Here is a 23093-nt window from a genome sequence, read left to right on the forward strand (position 1 = left end):
CAGGCGTTCTTTGCTGATAAAGCAGATGGCAGAGGATAATTTGTAAAGTCTTCCTCAAATATTGAGCTGTTTCATTCACCAAAGTACTACGTGGTGAATTCTGTCGCTAAAAATACTGACTTTTGAGCTTTGAGGAGAAAATTTAAAAGTAATCATAGCTGGTATCTACTGCTGCCTTTGTCAGCCAGATCTTCTCAGCACTCTACTGTGTCGCAGGCATTATGTGGACTACAACAGAGCCACTGTGCAACATGTCACAATTTCTTGTGATACCATGTCAGGACAAGGTAACTCAGAAGCAAAATCTTGTCACCACAGTCCTATCATCTTGCATGTCTTCTGCCTGAGTGCATTTAAGATGGCACAGAGCTCAGGGGAGAAGAAAGCTTTTTTTTTTTTTTCTGAAGTAACCTTAAAATGAAAAGGTTGATTGTGTGTTAGTCTAATTATGCAGTTACGCTTGCCTGAATTCCCCATTCCCAAAGTGGTATGCAGTTACAGACAGCAAGCTTGCACCGAGAATGTGTGTGTGTGTGCTTGGTTTCAGAGGAGCTGCCAGATCTAACCACAAATATTTAAGGTGGTCAGGCAGGAATGGGCTCCTTAAGCCCTGCAGTCCATGATTTTGTGTTAGAAGAGTGCACAGTTTTTAAACTAATAGAATTTGTGGCACCTGAGAACAGCTCTGCTTTTTAATGCATTGAGTGTAGAATGGAAGCCTTTATAAGGGACTTCAGCTCAACTGAGAGCTAAATTACGTTTGTATGGTGCCAGAGTACTGTAATTTCATGGATGGGTTTCTTAGTAATATGTAGAAAATGTTATTGTGGGCTGCTTTTTAACAAGGACAATTATTTCTAAATAGCTGAACGTTGTAGGTCTGGTAGCAAGATGAACCCTTCCTGGGAAGGGGCTAAAGAAGCCAACTAGCACTAGAGCTATTTAAAACAAAAGCTGCATATCGTGAAAGGATACCAAGTGCTGGTGAAGCAGCCTGGATGGACATTTTGGAAACTAAGTCCTCTATCCAAAGCACGGGTTCAGCACAAACTCATGTGAGTTTCCCCAGAGGTGATTCAGGGTTTCACTGAGCTCGGAGAGTTACCCCTGTAAGCAAGATAGGTCTTGATTTTCTGTGGTCCATTCAGGTCTTCCAATTTCTGCCTGATGGCAAAATTGTTAAGCGGTGCTAATAATCGTGCTTTTTGTGGCAGCTATGCCAAAGCAGAGTTATTTCAGATTGCTGTGGCGGGGTAAGCAGCTATCAAAGTGGTCTAATAGCTTGCAGAAGGATGGTGGCTGTCAGCTGTGTCCCAGAGCTGTTTGTTTAACTTGCCGGTACTGGAGACGCGGTGTGGTCTCGTGGCCCGTGGAAGCAGATGGCGAGAAGTCTGGTTGCAGGAGCCCGAAGGCAGGAACAACCAACCATCTGGGCCTTGTGCAGCAGAGAGATGAAAAGTGGGTTTCTGAGCAGTAGATGTCCTTGGTTTGCTAGAATAGTGGGTTGTAAACTATAGTCCACATTTGAATCCTCCAGTTCTTGACCCAAGATACTTTACTCCCTGATTTTTCTCAAGAGGGTGAAAAAGTCCTTTTCCACACCTATCAAGGTAGCGACTTTCTGAGTACTTGGCAACTTCCTACAGAAGAACATTCTAGCAAAATAAACAGTTTTAGATGCTTTGCTGGAACTTCATATGACTACTTTGCCTAAAACATTAGAGTTTCTATTCCAAGGTAGGCTAAACAGTAATAAAACCAAACAAAAGTATACTGTCATTTTCTGAAAAGCATGCATGTGCCACAGGATTCTGCAGGGTTCTCCTAGGATGGCCGTGCCTGTTGCCATTTTGGATTTCTTGAGGCCATTTGTCTACGTGAGCCTGAAACTCCTCCCGTTCAACTGACGAGGAGATGGCCGAGTGCTAGAACTGGGGGTTTAGTGTGTCACAAGGTCTGGGCTCAGGTAAAGTGATCAGAATAATTTACATCTGTGCATATTTTGTGTGTCAGTCAGTGAAGGTGCCCAGAGATGCATTAGATATGAAAAATACTTGTGAGGGAGGAAGCATGAGAGTGTGAGACTGACCTGTCTTATATGAATATCTGTCTTAGATATCTGCCTTCCGTGAATATTCTGAATTATTGCAGGTGAGGTCTGCCACTGCCATTGCAGCTGAAGACTATTTAAGTTTTGATCTATTTGGCCTCTGTAATTAAAAAAAAAAAAGCAAATTTTTTAAATAAAGCAAGCCGCGAGTGACAAACAGTTGCACAGTTACGGTTAGATTTGACTTCAACTCTTGAGAAAAAGCCCCTGCTGCGTTGCAGAGGATTTGAAGGATAACTGCGGAGACAGTGTAGTGAGTCTGTGATTCAGATGTTTGGAGATGTTCGAGTTGAGCATGCAGAGGGCTAACGTGGAGCTAACACAGACCACCTTTGGGAAAGGGGGTTTTAAGATTCCTTTGTGTCCTCCTGCTGATGCGTTCCCTCAGTTGTTCAGGGCTAACTTTGCTGTGGGAATGTTTGTTGAAACCTTTCAACTGGAACGCGTTTTGGAAATTTTTAGGGAGTGAGTTTTGACTTCAGATACTGGAGTACTTAAACCAAATACTTTTTTGTTCCTTGGGCCTTCTGCAGCTTTTAATTCAACTCTCACTGGATGTATTTGTTTGTATTTTGTGCCTGAGGCAGTATTCTTTAAGCCAAAGTGCATAGGAGACTTGTATCCTGTAATGTGAAAGACATTCATTCAGTAAAGGATACTTTTCTCTCCAGGGACAAAGGCATTCTATTTGAAATATTCATTGAATATTGCATTTTGACAAACCATTTGGAAATGGGGCAGAGATCAAGAATTCCTTGCTAAAATAATTAATATCAATTCAGATTAGAAAGGTTCACTACCTGCTTGAGAATGAAAGGAGAACATTCAAATGTGTTTTTAATGGTTCAGCCATCTCATTTGATTCCATTATCGAGTATATCTCTGAATTCAATCAGTGGTACTCTTTCATTCCAGAATTATCCCATTTGTCCGTCCCGTGCGCTATGAAGACGTGCAACAGAAAGTGAAAACAGCCTTTGGCCAACCACTGGACCTCCACTACATGAACAACGAGGTACAGAGCGTTGTTATCAGTCCTCTCTCTGGACAACGCTTTTTCCTATCCTGAATTCTGTACCCTTAAATTTAATTTTCAGTTTTTCCCTCCAATACGAACCATAGCTGAATCACTCTGCTCCAGAGGAAAACATGCTGATACTGACAAAACATCACACTGATGTGTGTATCGTACAAACATCAGCATCTTGCTTCCTTGTACTGGTATTGTTTGGGAGACTCTCTTGGGGAAGTAAAAAAAAGGTATTTGAAGTATTTTGACTGTTGAAAGCAACTATCGCAGGCCAATATATACATATATATATATATACACACACACACACACAGAGTCTGAGGACTGCAGGCAGTCCTAGTGTAATTTCTTCAGCTGCCCGATAGCAGAGTCAGTGTTGTTTGTGTTGTTTGACTGCTGACCAGCAGCAGCCATCCAGGCATTTGTAACACATTTACCTCCTGCTGGCCACAACACTTTCTGCTTATTGCCCAGCGATTAAGCAAACAAGGGGAGTTAGAGAACAGGGGAGGCTCTTTGGTATGCGATGCTGGGGGGGGGCTGTGGGCACTGTATTTGGTAAAAGAAAGTGACATGGAGAATAGCATTTGTCTCTGAGGAACTGGGTAGTCCACGTTAATAATCTAAAGTATTTTGTTGGCTTTCTCACTCTGGACACCATGGCTTTTCCTTGGGTTTTTTTGTTGCGGTGTTGCCCTCCCACCGTTCAGGACTGCATCCCTAATGAGAGAGATGCAAAACCCCATTCACCAGTACAAGTCAGACAAAAATGAAAGGGGTTCTTCAGTGTTAATAACATTCATGTTTTGAGATGTGAGTGGGCTGTAGAATAGAGGGTGTCTGAGCATAATTTCCTGGGGTCTTACTAGCAAGTTTTAAATTCTTCTTTGATTCCCTCTTTCAGAGTCTTAATCTTCTTCATATTAGTCTCTATCTGAAACTCAATTTTCACTTGATCGTTAGGTCTGGATTCATAAGCATTCTGAGACAGTGTTCTCATCAGGGAGTCAGGGACCTGTCTCTGACTTGTCCTTTGCAAACAACAAATTCAGGTAGCAATTAGTATTTTTGTGGATGGGGCCTTAGAGAAATTTACATAGGGTCAGCCATTTCTCTGATGGCATGGGAGAAAAACCTTGTTAAAAAGGACAGTAAGACACTGCTGTAATGAAGATTTGTGGAATAATTGAGCAATCCTAACTTGTATTCTGATTCTTTTTTTTCTTTTTTTTTAATGTTTGTTTAAATACCTATTGTGGAAGTACACTTATTTTTTCTGTCTTTTCTAATGATTATTTTTTTTCCTGTTCTTTATTTTGCAGCTATCTATTCCTTTGAAAAATCAAGATGACCTGGATAAAGCAGTAGATCTCTTAGACCGAAGCTCTAATGTGAAAAGCCTTAGAATATTATTGCTGTCTCAGGACAGAAACCATGTAGGTAACAACTTCTGTGACTGCAGCAAAATGAAGGTTTTTACCCTTAAGTCTCTGAAACATGATGGTAGCCTTATCTGAGAGTAACAGGGATTAGTAAAATCACTCTGCACAGACACTTTGCATTGGCTTAGCTATAGGTATCTCACTCTCTTTCTTTTTTTTTTTTTTTTTTTTTTTTTCTGGCTTCAGCAGCTGCTCAGGGACTAAAATATTGCAGCTTTTTAAGCTGTAATATGAAGGCCATTTTATATCAAGTACCCAATGACTGTATTCAGAAAACACTTAATGAGTTTGGTTTGCAGAGAACTTTTTTTACCTTTGATTAATAGCACAGTGTTGAAAGTGCATGTAATTATCTTGCCTTTAAAAAAGCACAGGTTGTCCTTGAAGACAAGCCATTAGCACATTTTTCCTGGGTGAGAAGCCTGAGGACAGCTCCCAGTGATTTTTCAGTTCTGTAGCCTAATGCATTGAATCCAGCCTTACCCTGTAGAAACTAAGTTGCTTTTAGCTAATAATGGTGTGTTCACACCTAAGGTGAATTTGATTGTGTCCTGGTTCACTTTCCTATACCACAGGTGGCTGTAGCAGTGAGCATCAATGTAGTTTGCACTTTTCAGCAGGAAAGATCATAACATGAGAAGCAAGTCTTTAAGTCAAGCTCCGAGAGCTGCCCGTTTTGGACAGTGAATTGAACTGCAAGCTGAAGAGGGCAAAAAGAGTCAGAAGTTTCCCTTATTCCTGATCTGTGACTGGAGAACTTTGCCACTCAACCGATGTCTTTTTTTCAGAATTAAGGTCATACAGCTTTTCAAGCCAAAGACCTTGATAGCTTAGATATTTTATTTGCAAATTACCAAATTCTCTTGAAGAGTGACAGAAAAAGCTGCTCTGTCTTGAAAGCTCTGTTGGTAGTAGCTTGTCAATCTTGAATGTTCATCGCTATTCAAGTTCTGCACGCTGTGAGCTCAAACTCTTGAAATAATCACACGTGTAATTCTTGGAACTGTCAGGAGAACATAAATATACTTCTCGCTATTTTTTAATTTGATAATCCATGTTAATAGAAATACAAAGACCTTCAGGAGTGTTAACAGCCCTTTCCCATGTGACTGGATGCCAAAAGCTGGAAAGGTATAGGAGGGGATGATGCTGTTCCTTGTCCTATGCCCTTTCCCTAAGCATTTGTTACTGGCTCTGAAGACAATACTTGGCAAGAAGGCCTTTGGTCTGACCTAGACTTTGGTCTGACTTTGTTCTGTGTTGTCAGGAAACAGTCTGTAAAAGGTGGCCTCAACTTTTGGTATAACACAGTAAAACAATCCTATTTTACAGCCCTCTATTAATTTCAGTGTCTTCGGACTGCAAACCAGATGTTAAATGATGCTATCTAAACTTTACATAAGCCACCTACAATAAACACTTAGTGAATCTCATCCCTACACCAGCCAGTAGCCAGTACTGTGCTGGTGTCCTTTTATTAGCTGTTTTTTCCTCTTTTGCTCAAAGCAGAAACAAACAGCGAAGTCTTCAGTAAGTGCCACTGTTTCCCCCCTCTCCTCCGACTTCCTCTTCAGCTCTGAGTTGCCTGACAGGAGAGCTCTACACGTGATAAAGCCAAAGCCCACAAGTCTGAAGGAGGTTTCTTGGCTGCATGATCTCATCCCACTGAGGGAGCGGGAAGCATTATTTTTCCTGAAGTACAGGATGCAGATTTTGTTTTGGTTGTGCTCTTTTCTTTTTCTGGGGATGGAAAGGTAATGCCATGGCTTTGGCACAAATATGTATATAGAACAAATTAACTTTACGGCAGTAGCTGTGTGACTAGTACTGAGAGCCTGTGTTTGTGAATAGTGTTTATATTAATTTTCTTGTGCCTCTTTGTGGCTCATTTGTGCTTTCTTTTATCAAGCAGCTCACTTCTCTCGTCAGTCCTTTCTTTCTGTTTAGAAACTAATGGGAAGAACTGGTTAAGTTGAACACCTGGAGTACCAAAGCCAGGCTATCCACATAAATGGTGTGACTATTGCACCCTTTATTGAACTGCCATGAATCTCTTCATGGCACAGTTTATGTAATATAAATCAGGCTCCCTCCTTACTCTGTGCAAGGGTAAGTGCTTATTAAATGAGCAACTATTGGATACAATACTTTTTGGATTGTGTGACCTCACACCTTGTTTGCCAGTCGTATTCAAATAGTTTTCAGAAGTCAGAATTAATTTCCTTGGGGTATCTTTGGTTCTGTTCATCTCAATAAAATAAGTTAACATTAGTTAAATTCTGTAACACACAAGAGGAGGGGAATATTACATCCTCATGTAAAACTAGGTACTTTGGGACAAGAAGATTAAAATTGAAAGTGTCCACTAGTATTGAGAACTTGGTTTGACAGGCATAGGATCTCATTTGCTTGGGGGAGGTTGGCAATTCACAGTATTTCAAACGTTCAGACCTTAGTGCACCATCCTCAGATAGCTGGTGGGCTGTTCAGTCCCCTGTTAAGAGCCCATGTTTCCTGTATCGTTCATGGAGAGAGCACAGAAGTTTCAGCTGCCTGGAGCTGCAGTCTAAATATTTCCAAGTGAGCACTCTCTGGAGTCTGAAGTGGCCTTGCAGTTTCTCATGGCAGAGCTGTGCATAACTGCTGCACAAGGAGGGCAACAGTTCCCCTGGAAGCATCCTACTGCCCTAAACTGCAAAACTACCCTGCAGTTCTTCTTCCTGTGAAGCATGCTGGAGTTACCCCTTCTATCTTTCTCAACAAACTGGGGAGAAGTCCTTTGATGTGTCTCCTTTCATTCCTCTTCCTGCTTTGAATGAGATGAAGGCACTGTGGAAAAATGATCTTTAATTAGATTGTGTCTATGTAAGTTCAGGGAAGGATGAATAAAAGCAACACAGCATTCATCTTGGCATCTCCAAACTCTTTGTGCTCTTAAACTCTAGGTTTATTTTCACTTAGTCTGAATTGCCAGTTTGCTTTTTGAAGATTGTGCGGAGTCAGGTTGCTCTCTTAACTGCTTCTGAAAGAGTGCAAGATTCATAATTTATCTTTGCTGGCCAAGGTGGCTGATAGAAAATGTAGATTCTTCCATGTTCTGGTCTCAGTGACTGATAGAAGCCCCTTCTTGTTGGTTTCATAGGTAGCTGCTAATAGAAGACAAACATTGAGACTTGCAACTCCTGTATTTGATTTGAGGCTGGAGGGTAGCATGGTCTAGTTGTTCGACTCCTGTTTTACACCATAATTGTAAAGCTTGCTCTTTTGCAGCCTTTATTGTTTGTGTTCTGTGAAGTTAATAAGATTTCAGGCTCTAGAACTGTTTCTCAGCTACTTTCTTGCTACTAAACATAATGATATTTTTTAAACTGTGGCCAGACTGCTTGAGCTCCTCAGTCTCATTTTTTTTCTTTTTTTATTTTTTGTTATTTTATTTTACCCAACAGACCAGTTCTTCACCCCATTCTGGACTGCCCAAACAAGTCAGGATTAAAACTTCCCAATCTGTGGGGGATGTGAGCACACCCTATCAGCAGCCAGAACCCAGAAGTAGGCATCTGTCTGTCAGTGAGTATTTTTGCCACTTCTGCTTGTCTTTGTTTTGTGAAATGTATCTTTTGGGCCCTAGTGTTTATGGTATAGTGTTTGTGAAAGCCATAAGAAATTGAAAGGTTATTCTAGGACAAGGCAGTTCATTTTCAAAAGCTCTTAATATGTTTACAATAGAATGTTTCAACTACTAAGTTGTTGAACAGCTGAGGAGCTGCTAAAGGGGATGTCCTAAAGCCAGATTCATTGAGGTTAGAAATTTGGAAAGTTTATGTGAGTCCATTAAGCTTTTTATTTAGATTGGCAATTTCAGTTCATGAAACCTAGATTTGATATTTTTTTTTTGTTGGGCTTTGGAATCTGTCCTCATTCTGGTAACCAAGCATTTTACTAGTAGCACAGGAATTGCCACTGCATATCCAACCAGTGCCCTACATACTGAGCTCCCTAACCTTTCACTCTCTTAATTACCAGATGAGTAGAGCACAAGGCTAATACCATAGATGACTGGCACAGCTGCACAAAAGATAATGAGAAAAGTCAGAGTGATATGTACCTTTTGTCTTGTTTCCTTTGTGTTTGTTAGCTTAGTGAACTCATATTTAGTGGAAAAGTCCATGTAAGATTCCTGTAATTTTTGACTTCTTTCTCTGGTAGATTTGTGTGAGTCATCCCAATTTCTGTGTTACAACCCCCTGTATAACTATGCAGTACTATTTAAATCTGTGGTCGAAGGATGCTCGAAGCTGTTAACTTTTTTATATAAAAAAACCCTAAAACATCTGAAACTGCTTCAAAGACTTATGGGCCCAAAACCAAAAAAAGTCTGTGGTTTAGAATCTGGCTCCTTGGTGTGAAACTCAGTGAGCAGTGGAAGAGCAGGAAGAAGGTGAGCAATAATAGGGATCTGCAGAATGAAGGCTAGAGCCTTAGATGGTGGTCTGTGTAAATGACTTTTGCTTTAGAAGTGAGAAGAGCTAAATTTTGCTGGAACAGAAGCAGGGGATGGCTGTGTTTGTTACAAAAGCTATTTTAGGGCTTGTCAGACCTAATGCTTCAGATGACAGGTGCTGCAAATCACAAGGGCAGTACTAGGAGCTGGGAATGTCAGAGTTGTTTTGTTTCCAAGTTCTAAACCAGCTCCCTCTGTGGAAGAGGAGTGCTTCAGTTTCACTAACTGTGTAAACTTGAGCCATAATCATTACAGAATTTTAGATCAGTATTTCCAAGGCAATCTTAGTGTCAAATAATAAATCCCATTAAACTAGAACAGACGGTCTCCATGTTGGGGGGGTTCTAAACCAGAGTCAGATCCACGCTGTTCTGACCAAAGGTAATTGGGAGAGTAAGCTCAGTAGAGAAGGACTTGAGATCTACACCAGTAGTTCTTAATACTAGACTTGTCTAGCAAACCTGCTTGTATCCTGTCTAGAGTCTGCTGATCCCCTTTTGTACAGTTTGCTTTTATGAAGTAGCAAACAAACAAAGAAGTGCTGAAAGCTTGTGAAGTACGTGACTGAAACTGGGACAAAAAGAGTTTTCCCATCCTTTCTAGTTTGAAGTTAATGTGCATAAAAAGAGCAACATTCCTTGGTCCTGTGCAGAAGGCAGCAGTATCCATGTATGTCTGAATACAACGTTTCTTTTTTCACAGACAAATTCAATGCCAAAAATATTTTATTTAAAAAATATATATCTTTCTCCTTTATTGGCATTCTAAGGTATCCAAATAATGATGCCAAAGCTAACAGACTGTACCGAGTGTCTGTCATGGGTAAACTGTATAGTAATAAGGGGGCCCTTCTGTATCCCAGTTGTACAGACTCTTTCCTCTTATCCCAGCTTATGGATGCTTTCTGATTAGCCTGTCATTCATCAATCAAGAAAGCATTGGTTTTATTTTCTGAACGTGTCAAAGTACCAGACTGTTACATTATTAAGAGGTCCAGAAGAGTTCCAGTTCTGTCAGAGGTCTGATAGTAATTTGGCAATAACTCAATCTTGAATCAATTTCTTCTTTCTCTTTTCCTATCTTTGATTTGGAAAAGGAATGTACCCCTGTTTTCTAGCATTTCAGGCACAGAGACTTTCCTATTCGTACTGTGTCGTGCAATGAAAGTCGAAAGCAGTGTTCACCAAAAGTTGTTTGCACGCAGGAGATGTATCCGTGTAGTTCCTGTCTTCTAAAGTGGACAGGCCTCAGGCCTGCTGTCACCAGTTCAGAGGTTTGGAAGTAAAGATAACTTTTATTTAAAAAAAAAAAAAAAAAAAAAGTTGCTAAGCATTCTGGCAGCACTTGTGTTTTTTCCACTCACTTCCTTTGATATACATTGATTTAGTGCCGACTTCCTTTTCCTGCCCAGTGATGGTGGCCTTTCCACAATAGCGGCTGGGTCGATGCCAGCAGGACTTGGGCTCCCTTTGGCTAGCCATGGCATTGTATCGGAAAGAGTGAAAGTGTGCTCCCGTGACTCAGTACAGCCCCAAAGCACGCTCGCTTGTTTATCTCCGCGCCAGTTGGCTTGTAATGTCACGTGAGCCCTGCAGAGCTACTTGGAAAATCAGGTGGTAGCTCTAAGCAATAGATTAATTTTTTTGCATGTAGTTAACCCCCCCCATGCACTTTTAAGCTATGCCAGCATTGGGGTTTTTTTTTTCCTTCTGCAGTCCTCTGAAAGGTGCGCGCACCGGTTTTCAGTTAGCTTCTGCTGATGTTTGCCTTCGCTCTTTATTAGAATAACTTCTGTAGAAAATATTTTCCTTGGGAGAGTATTTGCTGATCTTTACCCATCTTTCATAGCACCTGAGTACACACAGTTAATTAAAGACAGCATCGTAAAGAGCACAGCTTGAGAGCTGATCTTAAAACGTTGTCTCTGAATTCATGGGTGACCTTGAGTAGATTGGCCGGACCACAGCATTTCTTGGAGCTCACAGTGTGACTTGGTGGGAGCTGCAGGTGGATAGGTCACTGCAAAAAGGGATTTTGTATCTTCCTGTTTCTGAAGTATCATCTTCTTTGAGATCTGCAAGGAAAAAACAGAAATCCTAGGGGTGAAGTTTCTCTCAGTAGGTAGCACGACAGAAATTCTTTAGGTAGTACCATTAACAGATGAGTAAAATGTTTTTCTCATCCTTTGGCCCCTAAACGTACTCTCTGTCCATCTATCTATCTCATCTAATTAGAAATTGCAGAATTCACCTCCATGTGTTTTCACCCAAACTAGTCACAGTTTCATTTTTTACATAGTAAAATGGAAATTTTGGGGTTATTTACAAAGGTAACAGTACTCCCATGTGATACTGAAATTGCTCAGTGTTGGTATAATTAGCTCAGCTAACGATGACTAGCAGGGATTCATGCAAGGTGGATGATACTAGTTGAGGCAAACTTACAATCAAGACAGAAGATCAGTTGTCCTGACAAGTGTTTTGTTTAGTGGAGATTAGCAGTGAAGTGAAGTTCATGTATAAAAACCAGGGATTCCTGGAGTCGTCTGCCTTCCTTGAGGTACTGAAATTACACTTAGAAGATTGAGCAGAAGAGGTTAGAAATGGGTAACTGCTTTGTTAGGAGCTTCACCAATAATCCTGTAGTGTCTAAAATGACAGTACAGGTCTTCATTGAATGATTTACTTTTTGACATGGCACCTCCTGGTTCCATTCCTGTCCAGACTGCAAGGTTGACTCCAGAGTTGCTGTGATCATAGAGGTCTAGCATTAGAGGTGAATATTTGGATTTTGTGTACATGTATGTGCAGTCTCATTTCAGTAAGCATAAATATAAAAAATGTCCTTCTTTCTGGCCCAGGTTCCCAGAACACAGGCCGAAGTTCACCACCTCCTGGGTATGTTCCAGAGAGGCAACAGCGCATTGCTCGGCAGGGTTCCTACACCAGCATAAATAGCGAAGGCGAATTCATCCCAGAAACCAATGAACAGTGTGTAAGTACAAGCAGTAGGTGAAAAAAAAGTAAGTCCACCTGTTAAGGAACTCTGCTGCTCTCTGGGCTTTCTTTTTCACTCCAGAATATTCACTAGCTGTAGTTGCAGTGGCACCTACTAGTACTGCTTTGTTCATTTAAACTATGCTTCAAACTTGTTCATAGCTGTGTAAGTTCAAAGCCTTTGTTGGACTGCCAGAAGCAGTTACCATGCATATTGGGCATTCTCTCTCCACCTACAAATTAGTGATTTTGGTGCACGTTACACATGTGTGCTTAGGTTTCCTATTACCAGGTTCGTGTGACCCTCTTGCATTTGAAACTGATCTCTCCATTCAAAAAAGTAGGAAGTAAGGCCAAAGGGCGACTTGCAGGTGGAGGAGCGATGCAGTAGCACCAACAGAGACACTGTTCCTGAAGTCAGCTGGGATCAAAATGCAGCACAAGGGTGACTTAAACTTTCATTTTTCACAGCAGAGTCCTTTGACACCTAAAGCAACATCTCAGATTTGATATGTTCTCAACAGTTTCTGTGGGAGATAAAGGAAAAATGTACATTCTAAATAGCTTTAGACTCCCCTCTTCACCTGGATGTCCTCCAGGCAAGCAGTATTGGACTCTGATCCTCTTGCACAGCCTCTTTCAGGCATTAGACTGAACTGATGTTGCCATGTGATTTCTTCTGCATTGCAGATGCTGGACCCTTTAAGCAGTGCTGAAAACTCGGTGTCAGGAAGCTGTCAGTCCTTGGACAGGTCAGCAGACAGGTATAAATGTACAAGCTGGTAGGAACTTATGTGCTCAAATTGAAATGCCAGTTGTACTTATGCAAAAGTTTTCCATGTCATAAATTTTCTTGGAGAGAAAGAGGAACTTATTTCCTACCTATATCCCAATATATTTCTTCGAGAGAATTAACTATGTCTTAAGGCTGTTTTATTTTCTGGCAAAACCGTACACCAACAAACTGGTGCTTCAGTAGCTGTATGTTATAAATACAAAGTTCTAAAGCGTGCCATCTGTGTGGAGCGTAGACTCTAAGAACATCTGGCTGCAGGGTATTTAAATCTCTTTTAGACAAGGCTCTACTTGTTCATTTTAAAAAAAACCAAAACTATTCTAAGCTTACAGAAATATATCATTACACTAGTTTCCCATGTCCTGCAAGTTATAATATTAATTCCAAAGGTAAATAGAGGGGCTTTTCCTTTGGTGAAGATTTTGTCATAGTCTGATGCTCTAGATATTTTTCTTCCCTTTCTTTGCTGTTTGTGTTGCTTGAGGTGTTGGTGGGCACTCGTAGGTCCTATTAACTTGAATAGCAACTATGGCTTCCCAGCACCTGTAATATTGTGCTTCAGCATGTTTTTAAGATTCCAGCAAGCTGATTCCTCTATGCTTTTATGTCAAGCACTTGAGGCTTGGTTTTGTAGCCAGTCACTTCCTCTGGCTTTCACAAGGGAGTCACAAGGACGCACTTACCATTAACCTGTGTGAATGCATGCATTCCTTTGGGGGTGAGGATTGCTAATTTGTTACCTGTCCTCTCCCCTTTCCCTGTCCTAAGTGGAGGATGGGGTGGGGAAGCCTTCCCAGTTATTCCTTGTAGGAGTGGGCATCATCTGGGGAAGCTGTTGTTCTTTGTGTAGTAGGAAAGGAATCTCATTTGGGAGCCTGAAAGCTGTATCAGGCTCGCTCCATTTACACTGGTTAACAAAAAAAAAAAAAAAAAGGCAAATAACATGGCTTTGGCACAGATTGAGTTTGTGTAATCTCTTAAGAGAGATGTTAAAGGCCTTCTGCCAAACAAGGGGCCATACTTAGGCTTGCCGGAGGAGCCCTGCTTACTGGGGAGAAATGCAAGGGATCAGTGTTAAAAGCAATGTTCATGTTTATGCTCATCTGCTGCTGGTAAAGAGGAAAGTGCACAGAAGCTTTCATGAGAGGAACTCTTACCGCTCATGGTAAACTACTTGGGACAGGGGTCCCCATTCTCTACTGCCCTGTGAGCAACGTGCTGCAAGTGGTACCCAGTTCTGCTCTTCCTCTTAGCCTTGATTTTAACCTTCCACTTCACATGGCTGAAGGAAGCACACTGTCTCAAACCAGAGGCTGGGGAACCTCTGAATAAGTGCCACATGCTGAACAGAAAGGATGGCTGCCCACATTGGGAAATAGTTGGTTAGCTGGGACTTAGCCTGACTTCAGCTTTGTAGATGTAGCATGAAATTATTGCAGGAACATGGATTTGAGAATCACCATTACTGATGTATAAATACATTAGCTTGTATTTAAAGTCCTTGTAGGTTTCACTCCAGTAGATAGCAAAACTTACTCTTCCCTTCTTTCTTTAATAGTCCTTCTTTTCGGAAGTCACGGATGTCAAGGGCGCAAAGCTTTCCTGATAATAGACAGGAGTTCTCAGGTATGTCAGTGTCCAGTATAAAGATTATTTGATCCAGACATTTTCTGGTGTTTGCTGGCTACTCTCCATGTTTGCTGGGATTGTATAAATAGAAGAACTGGGGATACATTGATTGAAAAGTTATGAAGTTATTTATTACCTCTTCCTAAAACCCACTGTTTTTACAGGAAAATTCTGTCATTAGAATGTATACTTTTTGAAAGAGCCTCAGTTCTCTCTTTGCATCTCCTTCCAGACCGTGAGAATCAGATCTATGACAAAGCGGGGAAAGGTGGGACTTACCCTCGGCGCTACAATGTCTCCATGCAACACAAAGACTACAACGATGGTGAGTTGTTTTCAGACCTTCAATTCCAGGCTTGAAAAAGCAGGTGAGGCAATGGCAAACTCCATGGGTGAGCGTAACTCCTAGTTGAAGAGTCTGGAATTGCCCTGATCCTTGCAGTTAGTGCCGGAGTTAATCTACCATGCATGATGCCACATTTTCATAGCATCCCACGACAGCTGTTTAACTTTGTTTACTTTGTCCTTTTGGGGGACATCCAGGCTGATCAGTGACTGCTAGGGTTGAGCAGTGGACATAGTTATTAGCCTTGGTCATATATAGCGGGTTGCTACCTCAGGGTTTCATTACGCTTTGCTAATTCACAATGCAAACTTGCTTCTGGGTCTTCTAAATATACCAGTGACTTAAAGAATCACATCTCTGCTCATCAGGTGGCTTTATGCAAATTAATTTCTCAATGTTTCATAAGAGGTACAAGTTGTCATAATTTTGGTTTATGTTTTTTATTTGCAAGTCCAGGCACGTTATCTAGAAAGTCATTCTGTCTGTGTAGTTGTTAACAAGCCTCAGAGCTTGTGTGGTAGCCTACAAACCAGATTTTTGCTTTGGAAGGCAAGCTTAGATCTTGCACTACTGCACTGAGGGCATTGCAAAGTGTTCTCTCCCTTCTACTTTGGGAATGATCCAAAGCTGCGCTGAACTCAAGCAGCATCAGCCGTGAGCTGTTATATTTTTGCATCTTGTCTGCTTGGCAGTAGTCTACTCCATGGGAACAGACCAGAACACATTTTTTTTCTCTCCCTTCTCTTCATTGCTCAGCCTCCAGCCATTACCTTCCACTTGTAAGCATGTTATTTAAAATTTTACTTTTTTCTCCAGGCCGGAGGACATTTCCCCGGATACGGCGTCACCAAGGGAATCTTTTCACCTTGGTCCCTTCAAGTCGTTCCTTAAGCACAAACGGAGAAAACCTGGGCCTGGCATTGCAGTACCTGGACCCCCGGGGGCGCCTGCGGAGTGCTGACAGTGAAAATGCCCTTGGTGTGCAGGAGAGGAACATTCCCACCAAATGTGAGCAGTCACCCTGATGATTACTGGGGAAAAGCCTCCTGGGGTTATGGGCAAGAAAGGCTTTTAGAGATGAACTCCAGACCAAATATATTACCATAGCTTGATTTTAACAAGCCATTCAAAACCACATAATTACATGGCTGTGTTTTGAGACCAGTCTGTCTCACCTAAAAGAGAGGTCCTCTTTTTCTTTTAAGAATATGTAGGCTTGCACTGGGAGCTGGCCTTTCCTTTAGAAAGCATTGGAAATTCAGCTAAGAAGTAAAAAAACCTTTAAGCTGATTGGATCTAGATGATCTACAGGGTTCTTAAAACAGTCAGACAAGCTTGTTTATTTTCTTGATACATTCATGTTTGTAGTCAGGCTTGTGGATTACAGTTATTTCACTAGTTAAGGGCTATATATATATTTCACTTGCTCCTTAGAAGAAAGATTTACTTCTGTATTAATAGCATCCCTGAGTTGATTTTTGGGCAACTTTATATTATAAAAAAAAGAAATGGAACTTAAATCATTACTGATGAACTTCAGATGTCCCATACAGTAACCTAAGGATCAAAATGAAGGCATTAATGCAGCAGAGTAAGCAACACACTAAAACACTGACTGGCAGTAAATCTGATTAAATTAGACATGGCAAAGCTAATCTCTCAACTCTTCTGTATTTTCACACTGTCCAGATGGCTGGTTCCTGTCTTTGTTTTTAGAGTTTCTCGTTAGATACAACGTAATTGGATGCGCTGCACTCCATGAGTCTGGTAGTGTCGTTTTCAAAGTTAGAGCTAAAGCGCTGGTCTTTGAGTAATACGCTTTGGCATTAAGTGCACTCTGGAAAACTGGGCTCAGGTGTTAAATCTCTGGGTCAGGAGACTGCTACTTGTGCAATGTGCTCGCCAGTGCAGTAGAACAATGAGAACTCATAATTCCCTGCTGATGTAACCTCCTGCTGGGGTATTGGAGGTGGCTGCTTTAGCTGGTTCTCGTGTGTATTTTTATTAGAGCCTGATTGTTCAGCAGGTAAAGAAGATAACCGCACTGTGCTTATATTATTAGCCCTACCTTATCACTGTCTAGTAGGGAATTGATGACTTCTAATTTCTCTGCTGTAGAGATAGCCTTGCAGTGAAATCTTTCCCCCAGGAGAAGGAATCCCAAACTAAGCAATGGTTGGCAAAGAACTCAGAATTAATGTCCTTCAAGTTGCCCCAGAAGCTTAACAGTCATTCCTAGCTGGGTGGGATTGATTTAGCAAGGCTGATCCAGCTCTTCTTCATCTAATGCACATAGTAACTACAGATCAAGGGTTGGAAGATGCTGTTTAATTGCTACGCCATCTCTTAAGATAGCGATGTTGTAGAATCCACCCTACTGGTGGAATGAAATTTCATCAACCTCATCGAATAACTTGTCTGTAGTATATCTTTGCAAAATGTTTTCTGGTTTCATTTTAATGGGACACCAGTCAGCAGGGCCTGAGAGTCTGGTTGGATTCTGTTCAGAGAGCTGCCACTAACTCCCTTATACTGGGAGAGTGCTTCGTGTCTGTTTCTTCAACCGCAAGGTACCTGTTTCAATCCCAGTATGATGAAGACTTATCTTTGAAAAGATCACAATTGTCTTTAAATAGTATCATGAGAAGAGAAATTATTACTGTTCCTTTTTTAGCTCCGAGTGCTCCAATAAACTGGCGACGAGGAAAACTGCTGGGCCAGGGTGCCTTTGGTCGTGTGTATTTGTGCTATGATGTGGACACGGGCAGAGAGCTTGCAGCTAAGCAGGTCCAGTTTGATCCAGAGAGTCCTGAAACAAGCAAGGTAATTCTCATTGCAGCTTCTAAAATTCTGTAAGATCCTGTAAAGTGCCTGTATCTGTCCTTGAACGCTGGCATCTTATTTAGTTTGTACTAGGGTTTCCAGTCATGTGGAGAGGAATAGGAGTCATTTAAAAATTACTTTTCCGTATTATTAACTTCAGCCTGAAACTAAAATCCATTTTCTGGCTTCATTTTTGGCTCTCCTTTCTCAGCTTTTTGGTTTGTTGCCAGGTTACTTGAGGAATACTAGACTGCCCTGTGTTCCTGGTTAGACATGGATGTGAATGAAACTAAACCCAGAAAGAGTAGGACTTTTTTCTTCTTTAAACAAAAAAAGGTGCGTGCACTTGCAAAACCCACTTTCTGGGCTTATATAGTAGGCCCTGTATCAAGTATATTAATTACCGGTTTCCGCTTCTGAATTCTCCCTGTCGTCAAAATAAACCAACCTGTGGTGCGTAAATTAATCAAGAACAGTGATGTGACGACATGTTAGAAAGAGTGGAGATGGGAAGGGGCACCTTGAAATTATAGGATAGCAGAAGACTGCCTGCACAGTGGATACAGCTAGAATGGTTTTTAGGTTCTTTGCTAGTGTTTTAACAACGTACCAGTTTCCCAACGTTGAACAAATTCACTTTGAGCTGGAATAACTGATCTGTGAAGATTTAATTATTCTAATTTTATATGGGATATTGGTGCCAAGATATGCCCTAACTTGGTAAGTTCTAAGTTATACCATGTCTCTGCTGTAAATCAGACAGCTAACTCTGAGCCAAGGAAGAACAGGCTGGAACGTATTTTGAAGGCACTGAAACTCCAAGCCTTAAACTATCAGTTGGCCCCATTAAGCAACTTCCTCTGGTTCCATGCATCTCTGCAGCAGCCAGGTCCTTGCTCTTGAGGAGCTGCGTCCTTTCCCAGAGCAAGAGAAGTGAACCTGGCACCTTCCAGTGGCAGGAATGGAGAGAGTTAAGTGAAGACTAATTTGGGGGAAACCATCATTCCTTTTTCCATAAACCCTCGTGCTCCAGTACCTTTGATGTTCCTGCTGTTCATTCCCTGGATTCAGCAATAACCTGATACTTTTTGTGGGCAACAAACATCTCTGATTCAGTTTGAAATTGTTGGATAGCCTTTTTGTCTTTGCACTATGATACCCTGTTGTCTGTGGCAAGAATAAAGCAGAGAATCAGTTTCATGTGCATAGCTGCAGATTTTTTGAAGTAAATGAGAGGAAGCCATTTCTAAGGTTGATTAAAGTAAAATCATGAGCGTCAGTCATGAACAGGACTGGGTGACAAAAGAAGTTTAGGAACTCTTAGCCTCTGTAGTCCTGCTCTCTAGTGGGTTGAGGTTCCTACAGAAAGATTTCTAGCAATTCTGCAACTGCGTATTCAGAGCTTTTTCATAATTGAAATTAACACTCGCTACCCTCAACTTAATGGTGAGAAGTAAGGTTATATCTGTGTTGTGCGTGAAGAATGCTTTCAACCAACTTGGCTAAAGCCATTCAGCTGACAGAATCAAGGCAAGAAAAAGTTTTTCTGGTACTAAATCCATATATAATACTGCCTGTGTTCTATCAAAGCTTCTGCACCAATACTTACCTGCCTGTTAAACAGTAAGGACTAACATGAGGCATTGGTAATGTTTGCCTTTTCCAAGAAGTAGGTGAACCAATGCCACGGATTAGACTTCTTCAGTGTAGTAGTGGTCTCATCCTGCCAGTGATATGGACAAATTTATTAGGATGGAATATTTCCTGGAGCCGGAACCTTATTTTCTCCTTGAACATCCATAGGAAGTGAGTGCCCTGGAGTGTGAAATTCAGCTGCTGAAGAATCTCCAGCACGAACGTATTGTTCAGTATTATGGCTGCTTACGGGATCGAGCAGAGAAGACATTAACCATCTTCATGGAGTACATGCCAGGGGTAAGAGCTGACACAAGCAGCACAATCGCAGATCTTAAAGTGAGATGGGTGGTTTTGTTAGTTGGTTTATTAGTTGCTGTGATTACCCTAACTATGTAATCCACCTTATACTCTCTTTGGTGTGCGCCTTTCTCATACTGGGTTATAATGCCACCACTTTCTTTTAATTTATGCCCAAATCGCCTCTTTGGGGGGGGTTTCTTAAGTGTCTTGTACTTGAAATACATTTTCTTCATTAGTCACTAAAGCCAGTTCTTTTCTTCAGTCTAAATTTGTTCTGCCAAAGGACTTGGCCCAACTTGTAATTCAGGTTAACTGAATTAGCAGAGTCATATAGTACAGCAAATTAGGCTAAAACTGACCCTGCAAAAAGGGAGGCTTTTGACCCGGATCAGTCTACTGAACTATTTCATTGCTTGTCTTCACAAACAGTTGTACCAGCACAGCTCAAGGATGGAGGAAACAGACAGAACCTCCTTAAGCTATTTTTGCTGTAAAGCGTGTCCTTGCTTTTCTTAAAAGGGGCTTCTTTGGGCAAGATGTTCTGAGCGCCTCACAAAAAGCCTTTAGAAGAGGCAAGAATTCATTACTGTGCCGGCTGGGTGTATAAAACGGTCACAGCTCGTGGGAATTGAATGGAGACTGCAAGATTTGTGGTTTGTCATTTCTTTGCCAATCCCTTCTGTTTGCTTTCGGTGCAGGGGTCAGTGAAAGACCAGCTGAAGGCGTATGGTGCTCTCACGGAAAATGTAACCCGGAAATACACTCGCCAGATTCTCGAGGGAGTCTCGTACCTTCACAGCAACATGATTGTGCACAGGGACATAAAGGGTGAGATCAGCTGATGATTTATGTATATACCACTTGCTAAAGGAACTCTGAAAAAAGACAACAAGTGTTAAGAATTCAGCATCCTGGCTGGGGCTTTTGAACATTGCTTTGCTCAGTCATCCCTTTTTGGTCTTACATCCATGTGCAGGGCTTAGGGAAGGTCATGTTCTGGGCTGGGTATGGAAGTTGGGCTGTTCTCCCTACAGGACCCAAGAGCATGGCCGTTTGGTTATGGTAAGAAAGACTGGAAGCCTCTAATTCTTAGGAATACTCCTCTGTTACTCCTCATCTTTCTCTCACAGCCCAGCAAAATGAGGCTGAGTTGCCTCCTGACTTTCACTGCCCCAGAGGCATGCTCATTTCCCTGTGGATTCCCATCTGATTTCCTCTCTGCTTGGCCAAAGTAGTGTTTCTCAGGTGGTAGGCATACCAGTTGCCGTAAGAGCTTCATGCCTGCTCTTGACAGTCGTGCTTACCGCAGGTTCTTGTGACTGTCCTGCCTCCTCTGTGTAAGAAACCTCCAACTTCCATGTAGAGCCTCTGAATAGTCCTTAATCTTCCTCTTCCCAGTATAACCCCATGGAGCCAGCCAGCCTCCTTAAGAGTTAATGTCAACAGATGTGGCAGACACCGCACAAATTTTTCTGTGCTCTAGAGGGACCAGGAGGGTTGCTTGCTGCAGGAAAAATACTCTCTTGTTCCTGCCTATAAATCTTCATTGCATCCCCCCTAGGCTGGCAAAGGGAAATGAGCTGCTGATTCTTGAATAACACCTTGTATGCTGCTCATGTGGTGCTCTTTACCAAATGATTTCCTACCTGGTGAGTTATTCACTAGTTTGCACCCATCTAAGCCAAACTGTTAACTTGCCTCCAGGGTGCTGGATGGACAGACTTGTTACGCTGAGTTCAACTCTTCAGTGGGGAAGTGAAGGGATAAAGCTATGTCCCAACACAAGTGCATTTTATTTGAGGGCAGAAGGATTTCACATAAGCATGTACCAGATAATAGCAACACAGGTTTCTTAATCTTATTGCAGCTTTGAAGGAAGAGGTTTTTTGCTGTCTAAGCCTTAGTTTGTGTCCACATTCAAGCTAAGCTCTTAAGCTTTGCTTTTTTCCCTGGTGTTTCGTGTTCAGGACATCTGACCAAGTAAAGTGGAGATGGACTTGTTTATTGTAGGAGTTCAGAGTGGTTTAACTAGCTACATCTGTTACCCAGCTGACCAGAAAGCAATGGTTATACTCACCAAAGCAACATCCCAATAAAATCCTTTTCTACACAGCTATGTACTATCTAAGCCATTGGCCTGGGGGCCCTGCATAGGCTGAGCTGTTTACAGGCAGTGTAACAATGACGGTGCTGACTCAGCTCTCATTTCCCTTCCCCCTTCACTTCCTTGTGTTTTCCCCTGAAGTTTTTCCCATTTGCAGCCATTAGCAATTGGCTTGTCTACAGCCTGAATTAAAGAAATGATGTTTAGCAGGTCACCTGAGGCTTAATGGGGAAAAAGCCATACCATGAACATGGGTATTTCTGGGTTGGATATCAGCTCTGTAGGCTGCGGATCCAACAGCTGGACTGCATGAAAACAGCTGTCTCCATTCTTTGTTTTTTGTCCAGGAGCCAATATTCTCCGTGACTCTGCTGGGAATGTGAAGCTTGGGGACTTTGGGGCTAGCAAACGGCTGCAGACAATCTGTATGTCTGGAACAGGCATCCGCTCTGTCACTGGCACGCCATATTGGATGAGCCCAGAGGTGATCAGCGGAGAAGGCTATGGAAGAAAAGCGGACGTATGGTGAGGCTTTAACTTTCTGTCCGTAGATCAATTTACAGCTTTTCTGGAGCAAGATAAGACATATACATTCTGTCGTCCATATATCCAAAAGCAGATTTTGTCTGGATCAGAAGTTTAAGGCGAGCTGATGTAGTTGATTTGAACTCAAGACATGACCTGCTGCAGGCTGTGCTTTGCAATGTCAACACACAACGGCTCGTTTAGTTTTTCAGGAACAATTCCCACTCATTCCTCCCTCGAACTGATAGCTGTTTTTCCGTTTTCTGACTGGTGCGAGGTTTCCATCCTTCTAATATACCTTGTAAGAGAGACTGAAGGTTGTTTAGGGAAAGTCCATTCATTTGCTTATAAGATGAGAGGTATGCTTATAACACACTGGAAATGAAAGGAATAGAATTTGAGCTTTAAAGGAAGGATGCCCAAACCTGGAATAACACAAAAGATACAGGTCAGATCAGAGGTGATCTCAAGTATGCATGAATGGAAACTGTAGCCATGCTATTATTGGCATAGCCAAGAAACAGTCTCTATCAAATGGAAAGAGCAAAATGGTCCTGTGTCAAAATGTTGGTTTTGGAGGCTTTAAAAAGGTGAGATTATAAAACTAAAGTAAATGACAGCAACAAAAGGTATGTTTGTCTCTCCGCAGTAAAGCAAGGCCTATGCTATTTCCTGTACAAGCAGTGAGTGGAAACGTAGCTGAAACATGTCTCGTATGCAAAGAGTTAAGTTCTGCAGACTCTCCCAGTTGGGATGCTGGGGGAGAGAATGGAGCACGTGCCCTTCCCCCTGGGTTGATGCAGTTGTGGATTTCCTCTTGGTGCTGACATCGGTCCATTCCCATCAAAGAGAC

At 41.8% G+C, this 23093-nt stretch overlaps 1 protein-coding gene across 2 annotated transcripts in view; it reads left to right on the forward strand.

Moving 5' to 3' along the window:
- Positions 1-23093, forward strand: part of MAP3K3 (mitogen-activated protein kinase kinase kinase 3) — a 44450-nt gene that overhangs the window by 11350 nt on the left and 10007 nt on the right. The window contains exons 5-16 of one of the 2 annotated variants that reach the window (XM_049800873.1): positions 3026-3125; positions 4463-4576; positions 8029-8149; positions 11944-12077; positions 12770-12843; positions 14434-14501; positions 14737-14829; positions 15667-15858; positions 17525-17673; positions 19477-19608; positions 20310-20439; positions 22063-22240. In XM_049800873.1, the coding sequence (XP_049656830.1) occupies positions 3026-3125; positions 4463-4576; positions 8029-8149; positions 11944-12077; positions 12770-12843; positions 14434-14501; positions 14737-14829; positions 15667-15858; positions 17525-17673; positions 19477-19608; positions 20310-20439; positions 22063-22240 (1485 nt within the window). The remainder of the gene's footprint in view (positions 1-3025; positions 3126-4462; positions 4577-8028; positions 8150-11943; positions 12078-12769; positions 12844-14433; positions 14502-14736; positions 14830-15666; positions 15859-17524; positions 17674-19476; positions 19609-20309; positions 20440-22062; positions 22241-23093) is intronic. The other variant, XM_049800874.1, reaches the window with a different exon arrangement.

This window comes from Accipiter gentilis, chromosome 5 (genome assembly GCF_929443795.1).
Source record: "Accipiter gentilis chromosome 5, bAccGen1.1, whole genome shotgun sequence".
Taxonomy (NCBI): Eukaryota; Metazoa; Chordata; class Aves; order Accipitriformes; family Accipitridae; genus Astur; species Astur gentilis.